This window comes from Hippocampus bargibanti, linkage group LG08 (genome assembly GCF_051943395.1).
Source record: "Hippocampus bargibanti isolate YZ-2025 linkage group LG08, ASM5194339v1, whole genome shotgun sequence".
Taxonomy (NCBI): Eukaryota; Metazoa; Chordata; class Actinopteri; order Syngnathiformes; family Syngnathidae; genus Hippocampus; species Hippocampus bargibanti.
Genome location: NC_142741.1, coordinates 580,086 through 594,168, shown reverse-complemented (window position 1 = coordinate 594,168; position 14,083 = coordinate 580,086). Strand labels below are relative to the sequence as shown.

Genomic DNA, 14,083 nt, shown 5'->3' with positions numbered 1-14,083 from the left:
AGAAAGTGGGTAAACTACAGGGAGCAAGCGGGGCCAAAAAACAAGGAAACAAGGGGAAAAAAGGCAAGTACAGTAATCCCCTGTTTTTCCGGGTTAATGGGGACCAGAATCACCCGTGAAGTCAAAATCTGCTGGGCAATTTCGAACAACCTAAACTAAAATATCCAATTTTACTGTGGAAAAGCAAACTATTGCTTAATACTAACAAAAAAGTCCAAAGTACATAAACAGGCAAATGAGTGGCAATAGTCAAGATATTAGTGTAGTTCTGTTTTTTTTTTAATTTTTCAGTTGATTTTGAACATGTATTTTTGGACCTGTGAACTCAAATTCCAGGATCCACAGAATATTGAGTTTTTAGGATTATATAAACATTCAATGCAGCGTAAAAAATGTCATGCTTTTCAATTTCCGAATAAATTCAGGAATGGCAGTGAATGAGTTAAGCTCCCAACGTCTGCTTTTACTTCAACCGGATCAAACGTCTGATTTTCCTGTGAAGGACATAAGACAGAGGGGAAAAAATTGGACAATAAAAGGTAAAAGTTGCACAAAATGCAATGATCAGACCTTTTGCCAGGGGAGCAAAACACACAGTGGTGGATTCTTCCTCTAAATGCTATAAATGGGACTTATAAAGTACGGCGCTCGTAAATACAGCTGGCGAATGAGGAGCGATTTAGTTGTATTGTTCCTTATGATGACATCCAAAGCCAATGAAAAGCACCAGTATTTTGCTCCCATTTAGTGCACCATTTGCATCACACAGCGCAGCTGTTACACGGAGCCTCAAACCATCAGGTAGCGTCCAACACCTAGAAGATCCCATTTAAGGTTTTCAAATGTTCCCCAAACGTGCGCGGAAGACGCCTGCTTAATGAGATTTATGCCGCCATTACACTTCTAAAGTAGTTTCTGCTCTGTTTGTCTCAAATCATTGCCTCTGTTCAAATGTTACCTTCATATATTACACGGCATTAATTCAACTATAGCTCATTAAGACAGAGCGAAATGGTTAAATTAGCTTATCAAGTCATAATCATGACGAATGGGCTTTTAATTCTGATACAAGCTGGGCAAATTGCAATTTTCTGCCATTTGATGGTTGTGAAATAACATTTAATACAACGGGTCATCCCCTCAATCAATTACTGGAGGCTGAGAGCGAATCGTGTACGGCATTTTTTTTTTCATGCATATGTATTGAAACGTGTTCTCAATTATCTTTGGAAATTGCTTTTATTGGGTTAACGATTAATTCTTCGAGAGGTTCTCTGCATATGGTCATGGCGGTGCAACAAATTAGTATTCCTTACACAAGGACTACCCTTTACATTTTCATACATTAAAAAAAATCTATATATCTATATTTATCTATGTATCTATATCATATATGTATCTGTATCTCTCTTGATATATATATATATATATATATATATATATATATATATATATATATATATATATATATATATATATATATATATAAAACTGCTCTTATCACAAGCCGCTACTGATAAGAGCATATTGGCCAGGGCTAGCGCACTGCATTGGTGGCTAGCTGCATAAGCAAATATATTATGTTCATTTAATTTAATTTAATCGCTGTGTTCTCGACCCACAATGACTGAAGGAGAACAAATGGATGTGGTTACTTTATTTACTGTTAAAAAGCCATTTTCAAGATGGACTTTTCAAGAAAAATGGACATCATTAAGAAAGGTTAGTCAGTTATTTTCTGGCTAATGGTACCCTCTAGTGGATTTGTAGTAAATCACACCACACTTTTTTTCAGTCTGGATTGATTCAGGCGTAATAATAATAATAATAATAATAATAATAATAATAATAATAATAATAATAATAATAATAATAATAATTAATAATACATTTTTTGTGCGGGTGAGCAGCGGTAGCACTACTGAAGGCCGAGCGATGAAATCCACAGCTCGCCATTGTCAAAGCCTATGTTGTTGAGTTAGCGTCTTTGATACATGCAGAGAAAAATGTATTGACAAAAACTGTTTTGCACATACTGTATTTATCAATCTTTCAAATAGCATTCTTGGCATTCACCTGCTCCGGAAATGTGTGGTTTAATGTGGAGCCCCAAGAGCACAGACATTTAAACACACCATCTTTTAATGACTATTTGGAATGAACTAACACAGAATCGCCCATGGACTGAGTAATACAGTACAAGTACAAGTTATATTGTAAATGTAGGTCACGGCTTCTGATGTTGTTTGTTCCAGCAGGGGAGATCCAAGGCTCACTAAGATAAACCAAGAAGACACAGCAAGCTTTTTCCCAGCCACCCGTCCTCGAGGCACGACTTCAGAACGAAACTTTGAAGCTGGGGAGCCCAGAAAGAACACCCGTGTGTCGACTTCGTGGGTGTCGCAACGGGACACACCCCCTTAAGCGTGTCGCCATCTAAAGCAGGAGAGCTGCAGATAGTCACTAGTCTGTTCTCGACACGGGCGGCGTAAACCAGTCGGATCCACGCTAGGTATGTTCTTTTCAACTCTCAACTCAATTCGGGTGCGACATATTTGAGTGGATTCCAAGTTTCCGATGAACTAACTTTTAGGACGGAACGTTAATGCAACACGTTATGTTAGCATCGACTCGCGTGCTCGTAAAAAGTTAGCTAGTGTGGGCGACACTTGTTGGAAAAGCGATTTAAAGTCTTTAAAACAACTTTATTGATGTCTTATTTGAAGTCGGCCGTTATAATGGGGAGAGTGTGACTTCACGTCGTATGTAAATTAAGCAAAACACTCCGGCGCGTCGGTTTGTTATATTAGCCCCAGTTAGCAAGCAGTTAGCTATTGGCTCCATTTGGAAGTTAAAAAGCACTTGTCCTTGTCTCCCCCCGCCCGTCTCAGCACTCATTGGATCTTTAATAGTCGACTATTTTCAGGTGTCAAGGAGCCTGAAGCTATTCAATCCATGTCACAGGCTCACTTGAAGTGCTCTCACGTCTGTCTCGTAGCTTGGCGACTTCATGTGAAACAGACAGCTCTTTTTTTTTGTCCACAGGTGGAAGACGTCAGGGGTGAAAACGTTGACGAGGAGGCGACAATCTCCGATCACCATCATGGGGGCTGCCATCTCGCGGTGGAGGGTGTGTGCTTCTTTTAGATCCTAATAATCATCATGATTTTATTTCTAAGATGTTTATGGTTCACACTCACCGACTAAACTCGCTCGAATCGAATAACATGAGCGGTTCTCCAAATGACGGAGCGGCAATGCTTGTGTAGAATTCACAAAAAACGTTCATTTTGACCCTACAAGAGTTGGGCCGAATATTAGAAACAAAGCCAAAGTAAAAGGCTCCCAAACACAAAATGGCCATCGGCACAGCAACATTCAAAAAGCAAAACTATACTCACCATTTGATGACAATGCTCCTGAACATAACGAGGAATGTGTAACGCATTCATTTCATCTAGAACTGCTTCATGTTACAAAGAGGGTACAGCAAGTGCTCAAGAATTTAAACTCTTTCAATGTTGTATTTTATTGACTGTGCAGATGTAGTTTTGTGTGGATGATGTTTACTTAACGTTATTTATTCATTTTTTGCTCCCCATACAGGCCAAACCTTCCACTGTGGAGATTTTGGAGGGAATTGATAAGGTATGTTTCGAACGGATACTCTTAGTTTTTTAATTGTTTCATCTGGATCGCTTTATTTCCACACACTAATGGATAAAATACTTTAGGAAGTGGTGTATCGTTTAATTGGCTCGATGGGAACATTGCGCTATGAGGCAGGCCTTCAGGTGTGACAGTTTTCATGACAATTGTCAAGATGAAGGTGGTGTCAAAACAAAAGCTTAAATGAAGTCAAATTGAATCCTTGTGGATTTAAAAAAACTTCCTTGTTCGAAAAGACAGGCGGCTTTAGTGCATGGCGACAGTTAAGCTTGCATGCTATTTTTAGCCTTCTCTACTTGGAGCACTTGATACTGTTGAGGTCAAGTAGCAGTGAAATATCCGGTTAGAAAAAAAAACAATTTTATTGATTTAGCTCTGTCCATTATTGCATATCGTCATCATGTTAATACACCGAATGGGGAGGATCGCAATGCACTGATTCTGAAGTGACAGACGTCATGTTGGAAGTTGGAGAGTGGGATACATTGACCCTCAAAGATATTTTGGGGCTTTGGTAACCAATACTGCAGATGTTTCTAAAATAATGCATACCTGTCAAGCTGCCAGACACTGGGACCTTACTAACAGCTCAATTTTTCCTTACTGAGAAAAAAAAAACGCGTGTGTAATATATCATTGCGCAATTTCATGAACGACATTTCACATGTAAACATGAATACTTTGTGAAAATAGAGCATTGTGCCTTTTTTTTTTGCTGCGGACAAATTGAATTTGACCACAGCAAAAAAATAATTTGAATTTGTGTTCTTACGATGTATACTGTTTATAAAAAAAATATGAATGATATTACAGCGAGAAAAAAATGCGGTAAGATGTTTCATTTAACTGATTTCAAAATAAAATTCCACTTGACCAGAGACTTTTTGCACTGACTTTTTTTCTCGGTGGTGGACTTTGCTTTTTACGAGTAGCGATATTTGTTAGCATTAACATTACTGCTCATATTTGATGACGAAAACGGAATTGAAAATATCTCCAAATAACATTTCACAATGTTAGCGTTTCCCGTACAAACTCTTGTACGCGTACGCATCTGAAAAATGTGCAAAAACTCCGTAGAGAATATGGCAAAATACGGGTATGATAATGCATGACATCCATTAACACGCTGTTGTATAAAAAGTTAGCTTAGCTTTGGCAAGTGGAAATTCCACCTCGCTACGTTCCTTCTATTTTTGAATTGACATGCGGATTTGTTTTCTTTCAGGACATTCAGCTTTATAAGGAGCATGGCGAAAAATACCAAAGACAGCTCAAGATTTGGTTGGGCCGACTGCTTTTGTACTCTGCTGTCCTCTACCTGATCACCTGCGTGGTGGTGTATTACTGCTACCTGCCAGAACAGTTCATGGGACGATTTATTCTTGCGCTTCCCTTTCTTATATTTCCTTTCTTGTAAGTACGCCACACACACCATCTGCTCTATGTGAAATGCCGCCGCGTCCAAGCCAATGAACATTGTCCGATTTCTTCTTTTTCTTTTTAGGGTGTGGCTACTTCGAAAAATTCTGATTGTAATATTTTCCAGAAGAACACAAAAAAATAGTAGGAATTTTTTTCTTGAGTCATCGATATTCTGAAATGACGTAAAATGACACTGACGTATCTTTTTCCAACTCTTTCAGATGAAAAACTGGAGACTCTTAAGGTGCAAAAGAAGAAAATAGTAAGTTTTAGATTTCTGTGAACTCATTCAGTGCCAGACCATGTGCAAAAATGTGTCCACTGCAGTTTTTGCAAAGGTTTTTGTCATTTTCGCACAAATTGCAGCGCACGCACAGAAGATTCAGTTGTAGGACTACATAAACATTCAATGCAGCGTAAGAAACCTTCGACTCTCTTCTTTCATCAGAAAAAAATGAGTTAATTCCGAAGTTATGAGTCTGGAGTTATCTGAGCTTGAAATGGGGGCGGCTGTACAAAATACAATAAATACATATTGATTTATATACAATACAATACAAGGTAATTTATATAACGCTTTCACAACCGCTGCAGCTGTTACAACGCACTTCACATCATAGTCAACATAAAGCAAAATAATAAACATAACAGGCACATAAAAACAAGGACAGTTGTGTCGATGAAAAGGTTTCTTCAGCCGTCATCTGTACTTCTTGTCAGCACCCCTACCCGCAAGAAAAACCAAAACCCCAACAAATTCGGGAATGGCGCTCCACGGACTTCTTTTATCGGACCCTTTCATTTTTTTTTTAATCTTATCGATCCTTATAATTGTATTTTTGTTAATCAAGGTTCTGTGCAGATGTGATTGGATTGGTGTGAAGACAGTAAACGACTCCGCTAATATGGCAATAATTAATAGCACCTAGTCCCGCAAGAAGATAAATCTGAGAAATGACTTGTCATCCTCAGTCAGGTCTAATAACTTTCAATAATTAGGCCTGATGGATTTTCACCATCGGCATGATCGAAGTCGTGAATGTCATTATTCTTCATGTTACGTGTAAACACGTCGGAATGTTTGCTATTTACTGTCGATGAAGATATGCACTTTCTGTCGCCTTTAATGTCACGCTAGGTATTGTTTATTACAGCTCCATCACGAGATATGAGATGATCATTAGTTGCGCATGCAGTATTTTTCACCACGCAAAAATTCTCCTTTCAGCTCGAAGACGTTATGGAAACGGAGACGTATAAAACTGCTAAAATGATTTTGGAAAGATTTGATCTCGATTCTAAGCGGAGAATGGTGAGCAATGTCTATTAATTTATTTTTATTTTTTAATTGTTTAATTTTTAAATGTATGCATTTATTTACAGTGATACCTCGGCTTATCAACGCTTTTGCTAACGAACTTTTCGTCTTACAAACATTAAATTCGTGAGAATATAACCTTGGCATCCGAACTACTTTTCGGGAAACACACGGAGCGCCACAATGGCTGGCGGACTAGTTTTCGGTGGGAGAACACCAAACCACACGGCCGAACAGCGCCACCGTGACATAAAATAAGATATATTTTGTGTAGTTTTAAGGCTTATTTAGTAGAAAATTATGTTTTATGGGGACCTGGAAACGGATTATTCAAATTTTTAATGGTTTCCTATGGGAAATGAATGTTTGGAAGACATACTTTCCGCCTAACACACACTGTCTGGGAACCAATTATGTTTGTAAGCTGAGGTATCACTGTATTTGCTTTTTCTTTTTAGGTTTGTCAATAAAAAGGTGTTAAATGATTATTTCTTCACTCAAATTGATGGAAGAAGGATTGCTAATTGCTTAAGTTACACATTGCTAACTGACATTTTGTTTTCTTTTCCAAAGGAACTTGAATCAACTCCACTCGTACCCCAAATGACGCCAAAACCAGGCCAAGGTAGGAATGAGTCATGACCACCTCAGTTTCCGTCCGCCAAAGGTTTTTTTTTCTCCTTTCCCGCAACCTCGCCAGAAATGTCTCCCTTTTTTTTGTCAGAGGTTCGCCAACGTAACGTCATCCCCAAAACCCCGTTGGCGGTAAATCCTGCGAGCGCTGTGGCGGTCCTCCCTCCTCTTTCCGGCGGGCCCAAAAACCCTGGACGATCTTCCCACTCGGCCCCAGGAGGACCTCCAGAGAGGGGCTTGTCGACTCACGAGAGCTTGATGAGGAAGCCCGTGAGCCTTGGAACACTTGCTTCAGGATTTGGTGAGTTCAATCGCTCACAGTGGATCACACATCGCAATGGGGCTGATTCAAGCGGGATTTTTGTTATCGCGCTGGCGAGCAAACTAACATTTTTCTCAAAATGTAGTGATGGGTGTTGAAAGTGCTGCCGTTATTTAGTTATTCATTTCCCTCATTTTTTTCTCATCTATTTATTTATCTATTTAGATATCGAGCTACCGAGCTATCTACACATTTATTTATTCACACATTTATTTATTCACACTTGTATTTATTTTTTGAGGGCGCTGCCTTTTTAATTTATTTTTTATAGACTGAATTGAAAAATCTATTTATTTATTTGTAATTTTGTATTTACTTATTGTTATTTAATGTATTTATTTGTCTCTATGTACTATTTTTTTATTCACGCATTTATTATTCACACATTTAGTTGTTTATTTTCGTATTTATTCATTTATTTATTCACACATGTATTTATTAGTTTTTTGAGAGGCGCCCTTTTTAAATTAAAAAAAAGAAACGATTGTAATTTGTTATTTACTCATTTTTAAATAATTAATTTATTCATCTATCCATCTATTTTATATTTTTTATTCACACATCTATTTATTCACACATGTAGTTGTTTATTTATTTATGTATTAATTTATTTATTCACACTTATTTTTTATTTATTTAGTATTTTTTGAGGGACTGTCTTTTTTAATGTATTTTTTAAAGGTTGAGTTGAAAATCTTTTTATTTATTTTTATTTACTCATTTTTAATTAATTAATTTCGCTAATTAACTAACTACGCTATTTATTTATGTATTTAATTTTTTTAAAGGTTGAATTGAAAATCTTTATTTTTTATTTACTCATTTTTAATTAATTTAGCTATTTATTGATTTTATTTATATGTTCACACATTTAGTTGTTTATTTATGTATTTATTTATTCACACCGATTTATTTTTGCTTTTTTTGAGGACCTGCCTTTTTAATTGCTTTTTGTTAATGATTTTATTTATTTATTTGATGTTATACTTTTTTGACTCATTTTAATTAATGTATTTATTTATCTATTTATATATTTTTTATTTTTTGAGGGGCTGCGTTTTTAACGTCTTTTTCTCAAAGATCGAGTTGAAAAAAAATCAATAAATCAACAAACTGGAATAAAAACCTTGCATTGAACAGTTGTCCTGTGTCGCAGACATCTGCGTCTCCATATAGAAACGCTTGACTACTCAATCTAAATTATTTCTGGCCTATGAACGCTCAATCGACGAAGCAAACGGGTGCAAACAGTCAAGGAAATGCGCTCCAAGTCGAAGCCGCCAGCCGTAATTGCCGTGCGGAATGCCAACTGTGAGCAATGCACCAAGCCGGATTACATTAACTATGATTAATTACCCCGAGCGCCGTTTGTTCTCTGGGCAACCGTGGTGGAATCTCGCTAAAATAAAAAAAAATGCATTTGGCGTTGGCAGCGCCTCACAAATGCCTTTCGGCGACTTGATATCACCTGCTACTTGCTGAAAATTGAAAGTGAAAAGCAATTGTGGCCGCAGACTTTCCATATGTCGCCGAATTAACAAGCAGCAGGGTAAGTGAGACGGTGCCAAGCCTCGCCAAAATGACCAGTCATCTTCCTATGATTGCTCTTGATGTGAGATTATATTAATTACTACTCTCCCTTACCACATGGCGGGGGGTGATTTGCAATGGAGATATGAGTCATTAACAGCAAGGTCTTTTATGAAATGTTTGTTTTTTTTTTGCTGCCTGATCATCACGATGTGTCTGTCATGTTCACAACGGTGTAAATATTTTTCTTTTATTTTGAAAAGGGACGCACCCCCCAGGCCCGCCTTTGGCCAGACCGGTACTTCCAAGGGAAAGAGGGGCTATGGACAGAGTCATCGAATACCTTGTTGGAGATGGCCCACAAAATAGGTAAATATGAAAAGTCTAGTATGAGTTATAATCTTAAATGTAAAATTAGGATGAAAATTATCTGCTGCTATATGCTGTGAAATGTCAATTTCTCCACTGCGAGACTAATAAAGGCAAATCCGATCCAATCCAATCAGTAATGCGTAACAACCGTATTTTTCCGGTGTATAAGGCGCACCCAAAAACCTCCATTTTCTTCCAAAGATGACCCTTCACCTTATACGCAGGTGCGCCTTATATAATAATAATAATAATAATAATAATAATAATAATGATAATACATTATATTTTAAGCACCTTTCAAAGCTCTCATGGACAGTCACAGACAAGCATAGGTACTATAATAAATAAAATACAATCACAAAATAGAATACAATAAATTAAAAATAGAATCAAGAGAATTTAAACACATCCATAGTTTCAAAGTCAAATTATGTCAGTTTTCCTGTTTTTTTTAACCTTAAAAGTAGCATTTCATTAAGTCATTGACTACCAGACGATGTGTAAAAATGTGTCCACTCCAGTGCCAGTGCTTTATCGCCACCCGAGCATGAAAACACAATACCCGAACAAATTTGAGAATGGCACCTTACGTCATATTTTCAATTCCCGAATCAAGTTGAAACGCGAATGTCAACGGATTACAATCCATTTTAGGTTCATTCTAAGAATTTACCTGCAAACCGAATAACGCTTGTGAGTGATGCCATTTTGCAAAATGGTCGCCAGCCCTGTACAAATACATGTCATTGCATCACAGTCTTCCTACCGCCAACTGTTTTCTTAATCCATCGTTTACACTTTTTTTTTTCCCCATCCCTCCCTTAGATTCGCTCTGATCTGCCAGCAGTGCGTGTCCCACAACGGCATGGCCTTAAAAGAAGAATTTGAATACGTGGGTAAGACTCGGAGAAGCGCTCTTTTGTCAGTCTGGCTCAAATGCCGCGCCTCCATTTGCCCTCTAGCACTTGGCAGCCCAGTATATCACGCGGCTTTTAAACGGCACCGCCACCGCCGACCCCTGGCAGCAAATTCGCACCCAGATTGAAAATGCAAACCGATGCCCGTGCATCAATCACAAAGAGTTTATGCATCTAAAAAAAAGTGGCTCATATTCATGCATGTGTGTGTCTGTTTGCGACATGACATTTACACGCTGCTTTATTTGTTTTCAGCCTTCCGATGCGCGTATTGTTATTTCCTCAACCCTGCCAGAAAGAGCAGACCTCAAGCACCCAAGCTCCCGGAGTTTAGCGGTGAGCTCAAGATGTCTTCGGAAGCACCTTCCTCATCGTCCAGCGCTGACGAAGACTCCCCGCAACCTTGTAAAGGTGATGACGTGCCACTTGAACAAAAATATCAAGTAGAATACAATACAATATATAGCGCTTTAACAACAGCTGAAGCTGGAACAAAGCGCTGAACATGGACAACTATCATATACAGTGATACCACTGGCTCGCGAACTTTTTGGTTTACAAACGTAAAATGTATCAAAATTTTACCTTGCCATACGAACTATTTTACGGGATACACACGGAGCGCCACGAGTGATGTGTCGTTCGCGAACGAACCCGTTCTCCTAACAAGAAAATGGCAGCCGACTGTTTTTGTCCTCTATTCCCCGCCCCCCGTCCTCAGTTAAACCTATGTGATTGGTCAAGAACGCAGCAGTGACGGGGGGGGGGGGTGTTAAACATTAAAGAGACAGGCAGACGACAGCGGTAGAGTGAGAAAATGGATAGACAACACAGTGAAATTTGGACTTGTTTCAACTTTGATAGTTCAAAAGCAAAGTGTAGACTGCAAGGTTAAAATATCCCATCAATCAGGCTCCACAAATAATCCGCACAAGCCATCTGTACACACAGCCCAGCTAACCAGAACACAATTGATGAGGAACAAGGTAAAATGATGGCAGAGAAAGCACCTCCAAGGGATCATTCCTAAAGAAGGTGAAAGAAGAAGGCTACCTTCCTCATCAAGTGTTTCATGCTGATTAAAGCGGCCACTCCAGTCCATCAGCGACCATCGCAAAGGTCAATAAAACAACTTTATTATACGGTACAGTTTATTTCTTTAATTATAACACCATAGCACATTTATTATACATAAAATAAGGTATATTTTGGGTAGTTTTAAGGTTTAGAAAGTAGAAAATTCTGTTTTATGGGGACCTGCGAACGGATTATTCTCATTTTAATGGTTTCCAATAGGAAATTAATGTTTGGGATACACACTTTTCACCTTACGCACTCTGTCTGGGAACCAATTAAGTTCCTAAGCCAAGGTATTACTGTATGCTAAAAAAATCCCCTACAAAAAAAAAAACCATGCATTAAAAGTGACGTGATTCTTTCATTCCCAGGGGACACAATACACGCGACCCCCCCAACCCCTCCGAGATCCAGTCCCGAGCCGGAGCACAAAAGCACTCCCGAGTCACATGACGAACCGTCTGAGAAATCTGACGGCGAGCAAGATTTGTCCGCCATGGAGGTGGAGTAAAAAGTCCTCACCATTGATTTGTCTTTATTTTTTTCTGATATTCTCTGAGTTTGTCATTGTACATGTTTACGCCCGTATTTGACTCCACGTCTTCATAGGAAAGCGTGAATGAAACCCGTTTTTTTTTTTTTAATTATTTATAAGGTCCATTGACTCCCAATTGTTGAGTGCTGTGGAGCAAAGTGGCGCGACCAATATGTTTACACTAAAACGGTACAAAATGTACACAAAAAAGCACTTGTAATATATATTTATTTCTCCAAACAGAAATGAGAGATTAACATCGGTACTGGATGTGCCTTTTATATTTAAAATGGCTTCCTCTAGAGTGTTTTTTTTGTCTTAATCTATTTTCCGTTTTGATTATCTCGGCGAATGGATAGAAATAAAAGCAGAGCATGTAAATAAATAGCCGTGATGACTTCAACTCTTGTGTATTCCGTACTACGTGTCAGGTTTTACAAATTGCTGCCCTGATTCGACTCCTCGGCGCCAATGTTTAAAAGCTCCATTTTCATTAGCTAGCCAATTTTAGCTTGTGATCATTTGATTTTAGCTCATTGATCATTTCAGACAGCGTCACATAATGGTGCCCGAACACTCTTGATTGCTTGACCCTCTTTCATTTGCAAGCAGAAAGTCATTGCGGCGACAAAAGTTGCTCTGGTGCCACCGCCTGACCCTCTTATCAACCCCCCCCCCCCCCCCCCCCTAAACCCGCCCCTCAATGTACACTGTAAACTACAATGCGAGGTCAAGGCGCCGCATCTTCTATGGGTTTTGATCATGTATGCTTACAGAGACGTGACCTCCGGGGCCTCGCAATGCATCAATGTGACATCCACAGTAACGCCTGATTCCACCGCATGCTGTTTGGGGTTGACCTCTGACAAGGGTCGAACAAGGGGGTGGGCTAGGATGGGATGGGGGGGGGGGGGGGGGGGTGTAAAAATGGGACATCAATAGGACAACGTTTGGATCTTATTCCACTCTACGCAGGCTGCACATGTGCATGCGTGTCATCTTTAGTACCCTGTGACAGTGACTGAAATGATTTGTTTGTTTTGGACCCGGGCGTTACATTTGTCTTCTTTCCCGAATGTCTTTTCAAATAACAAAATAATATTACAGGAATGCAAAAATGTCCATTCCAATTTGTTGTTAAATGCGAAAAAAATGAAATATTGGAAGCAAGCCTGAGAATATTGTCATAATTACCCAAAATACAGATCTTAAATTCCGGATTTATTCCATCCTTTAAAAAAAGATATGCAAAGTTGAGTATTATTATGCCAGTTTCTGGCATGGATATTATGGGATAGCGATGCTAGGGGTGTGCTAAACCTAACACAAAATGAAAATTAAAATTGCTGCATTAATTACTGTTGTGTTTTATTTAAAGTATATAGTATTACATCTGTCTGGCTAGCTATCTAGCGAGATAACTATCTCGCTAGCTAGCTAGATAACTAGCTAGATAGCTAGGTAGATAACTATCTAGCTAGCTAGATAGTAAAATAGCTAGTTATCTAGCTAGATAACAATCTAGCTAGATAACTATCTAGCTACCTAGACAAAAGATTACTATCTATCTAGCTAAATAACTATCTAGCTAGCTATATAACTATCTCACCAGCTAGATCTCGCTAGCTAGATAACTGGCTATCTAGCTCGCTATATTAAAGAGTGCATTTTTTGTGAGTCTGTAACTTGTAGGTCAAGAAGGTCAGAATCCAAAATCTCTGTAAAGGCTTGTCAGTGGTCATAACGGCGAGGACTTGAAGACGTCAGACCTAATATTCAAAGAATATGTAAATAACGGGATATGATAGAAAAATCTGCACTCCAAACTTCTTTTATCAGGATTTGTGTCACGGTAGTGGGAACAGATTCTCACACTTGAAACAAAATGAGTGATGAAAATAGCAAGGCCCAGCGCCGAGGTAATTTTGTCCAAGCAATGAAAAGGCACAGCGGCTCCGTCCCAAGGTTCATGCTTCTATTTCACTGCCGCGTGCTTCGAGGCCACTTGACTCAAATTTATACTGATCTTTTATTTATACCCCGAAAAAATGGCAGATAAGAAACATAAGCGTTCTTGATATTGTGTTCTGTCATATCTCGCCGGCAAAAGATTGAAATCCCGTGAAACAATTTTCTGAAGAAATGAAAGAGCGCGCCCTCCTCAACCCCGGAGGAAAATAAGCCCGCCGCGCAAAAGCCGAAGATGAAACAGAGAGCACCCCCCCCCCCCTCGAATAAGTAAAATAGACAAGTGCTGCCAGGCTCGTCACTTTTCTATTTGCTGC

The 14,083-nt window shown here is 38.8% G+C and overlaps 1 protein-coding gene across 2 annotated transcripts; it reads left to right on the top strand.

The window, feature by feature from the left end:
* Positions 1-2,382: 2,382 nt before the first annotated feature.
* Positions 2,383-13,153, top strand: lnpa (limb and neural patterns a). Of its 2 annotated transcripts, none has more exons than XM_089003183.1 (13): positions 2,383-2,512; positions 3,046-3,130; positions 3,607-3,648; positions 4,898-5,085; positions 5,177-5,235; positions 5,316-5,356; positions 6,323-6,406; positions 6,986-7,037; positions 7,137-7,346; positions 9,161-9,266; positions 10,095-10,161; positions 10,442-10,597; positions 11,635-13,153. In XM_089003183.1, exons 2-13 carry the CDS (start codon positions 3,104-3,106, stop codon positions 11,854-11,856), a joined length of 1,254 nt encoding a protein of 417 aa, XP_088859309.1. In that variant the 5' UTR covers positions 2,383-2,512; positions 3,046-3,103; the 3' UTR covers positions 11,857-13,153. The 2 variants fall into 2 exon arrangements, with proteins under 2 accessions (XP_088859309.1, XP_088859310.1); XM_089003184.1 differs by having other exon boundaries at positions 2,384-2,512; positions 10,095-10,165.
* Positions 13,154-14,083: the final 930 nt, after the last annotated feature.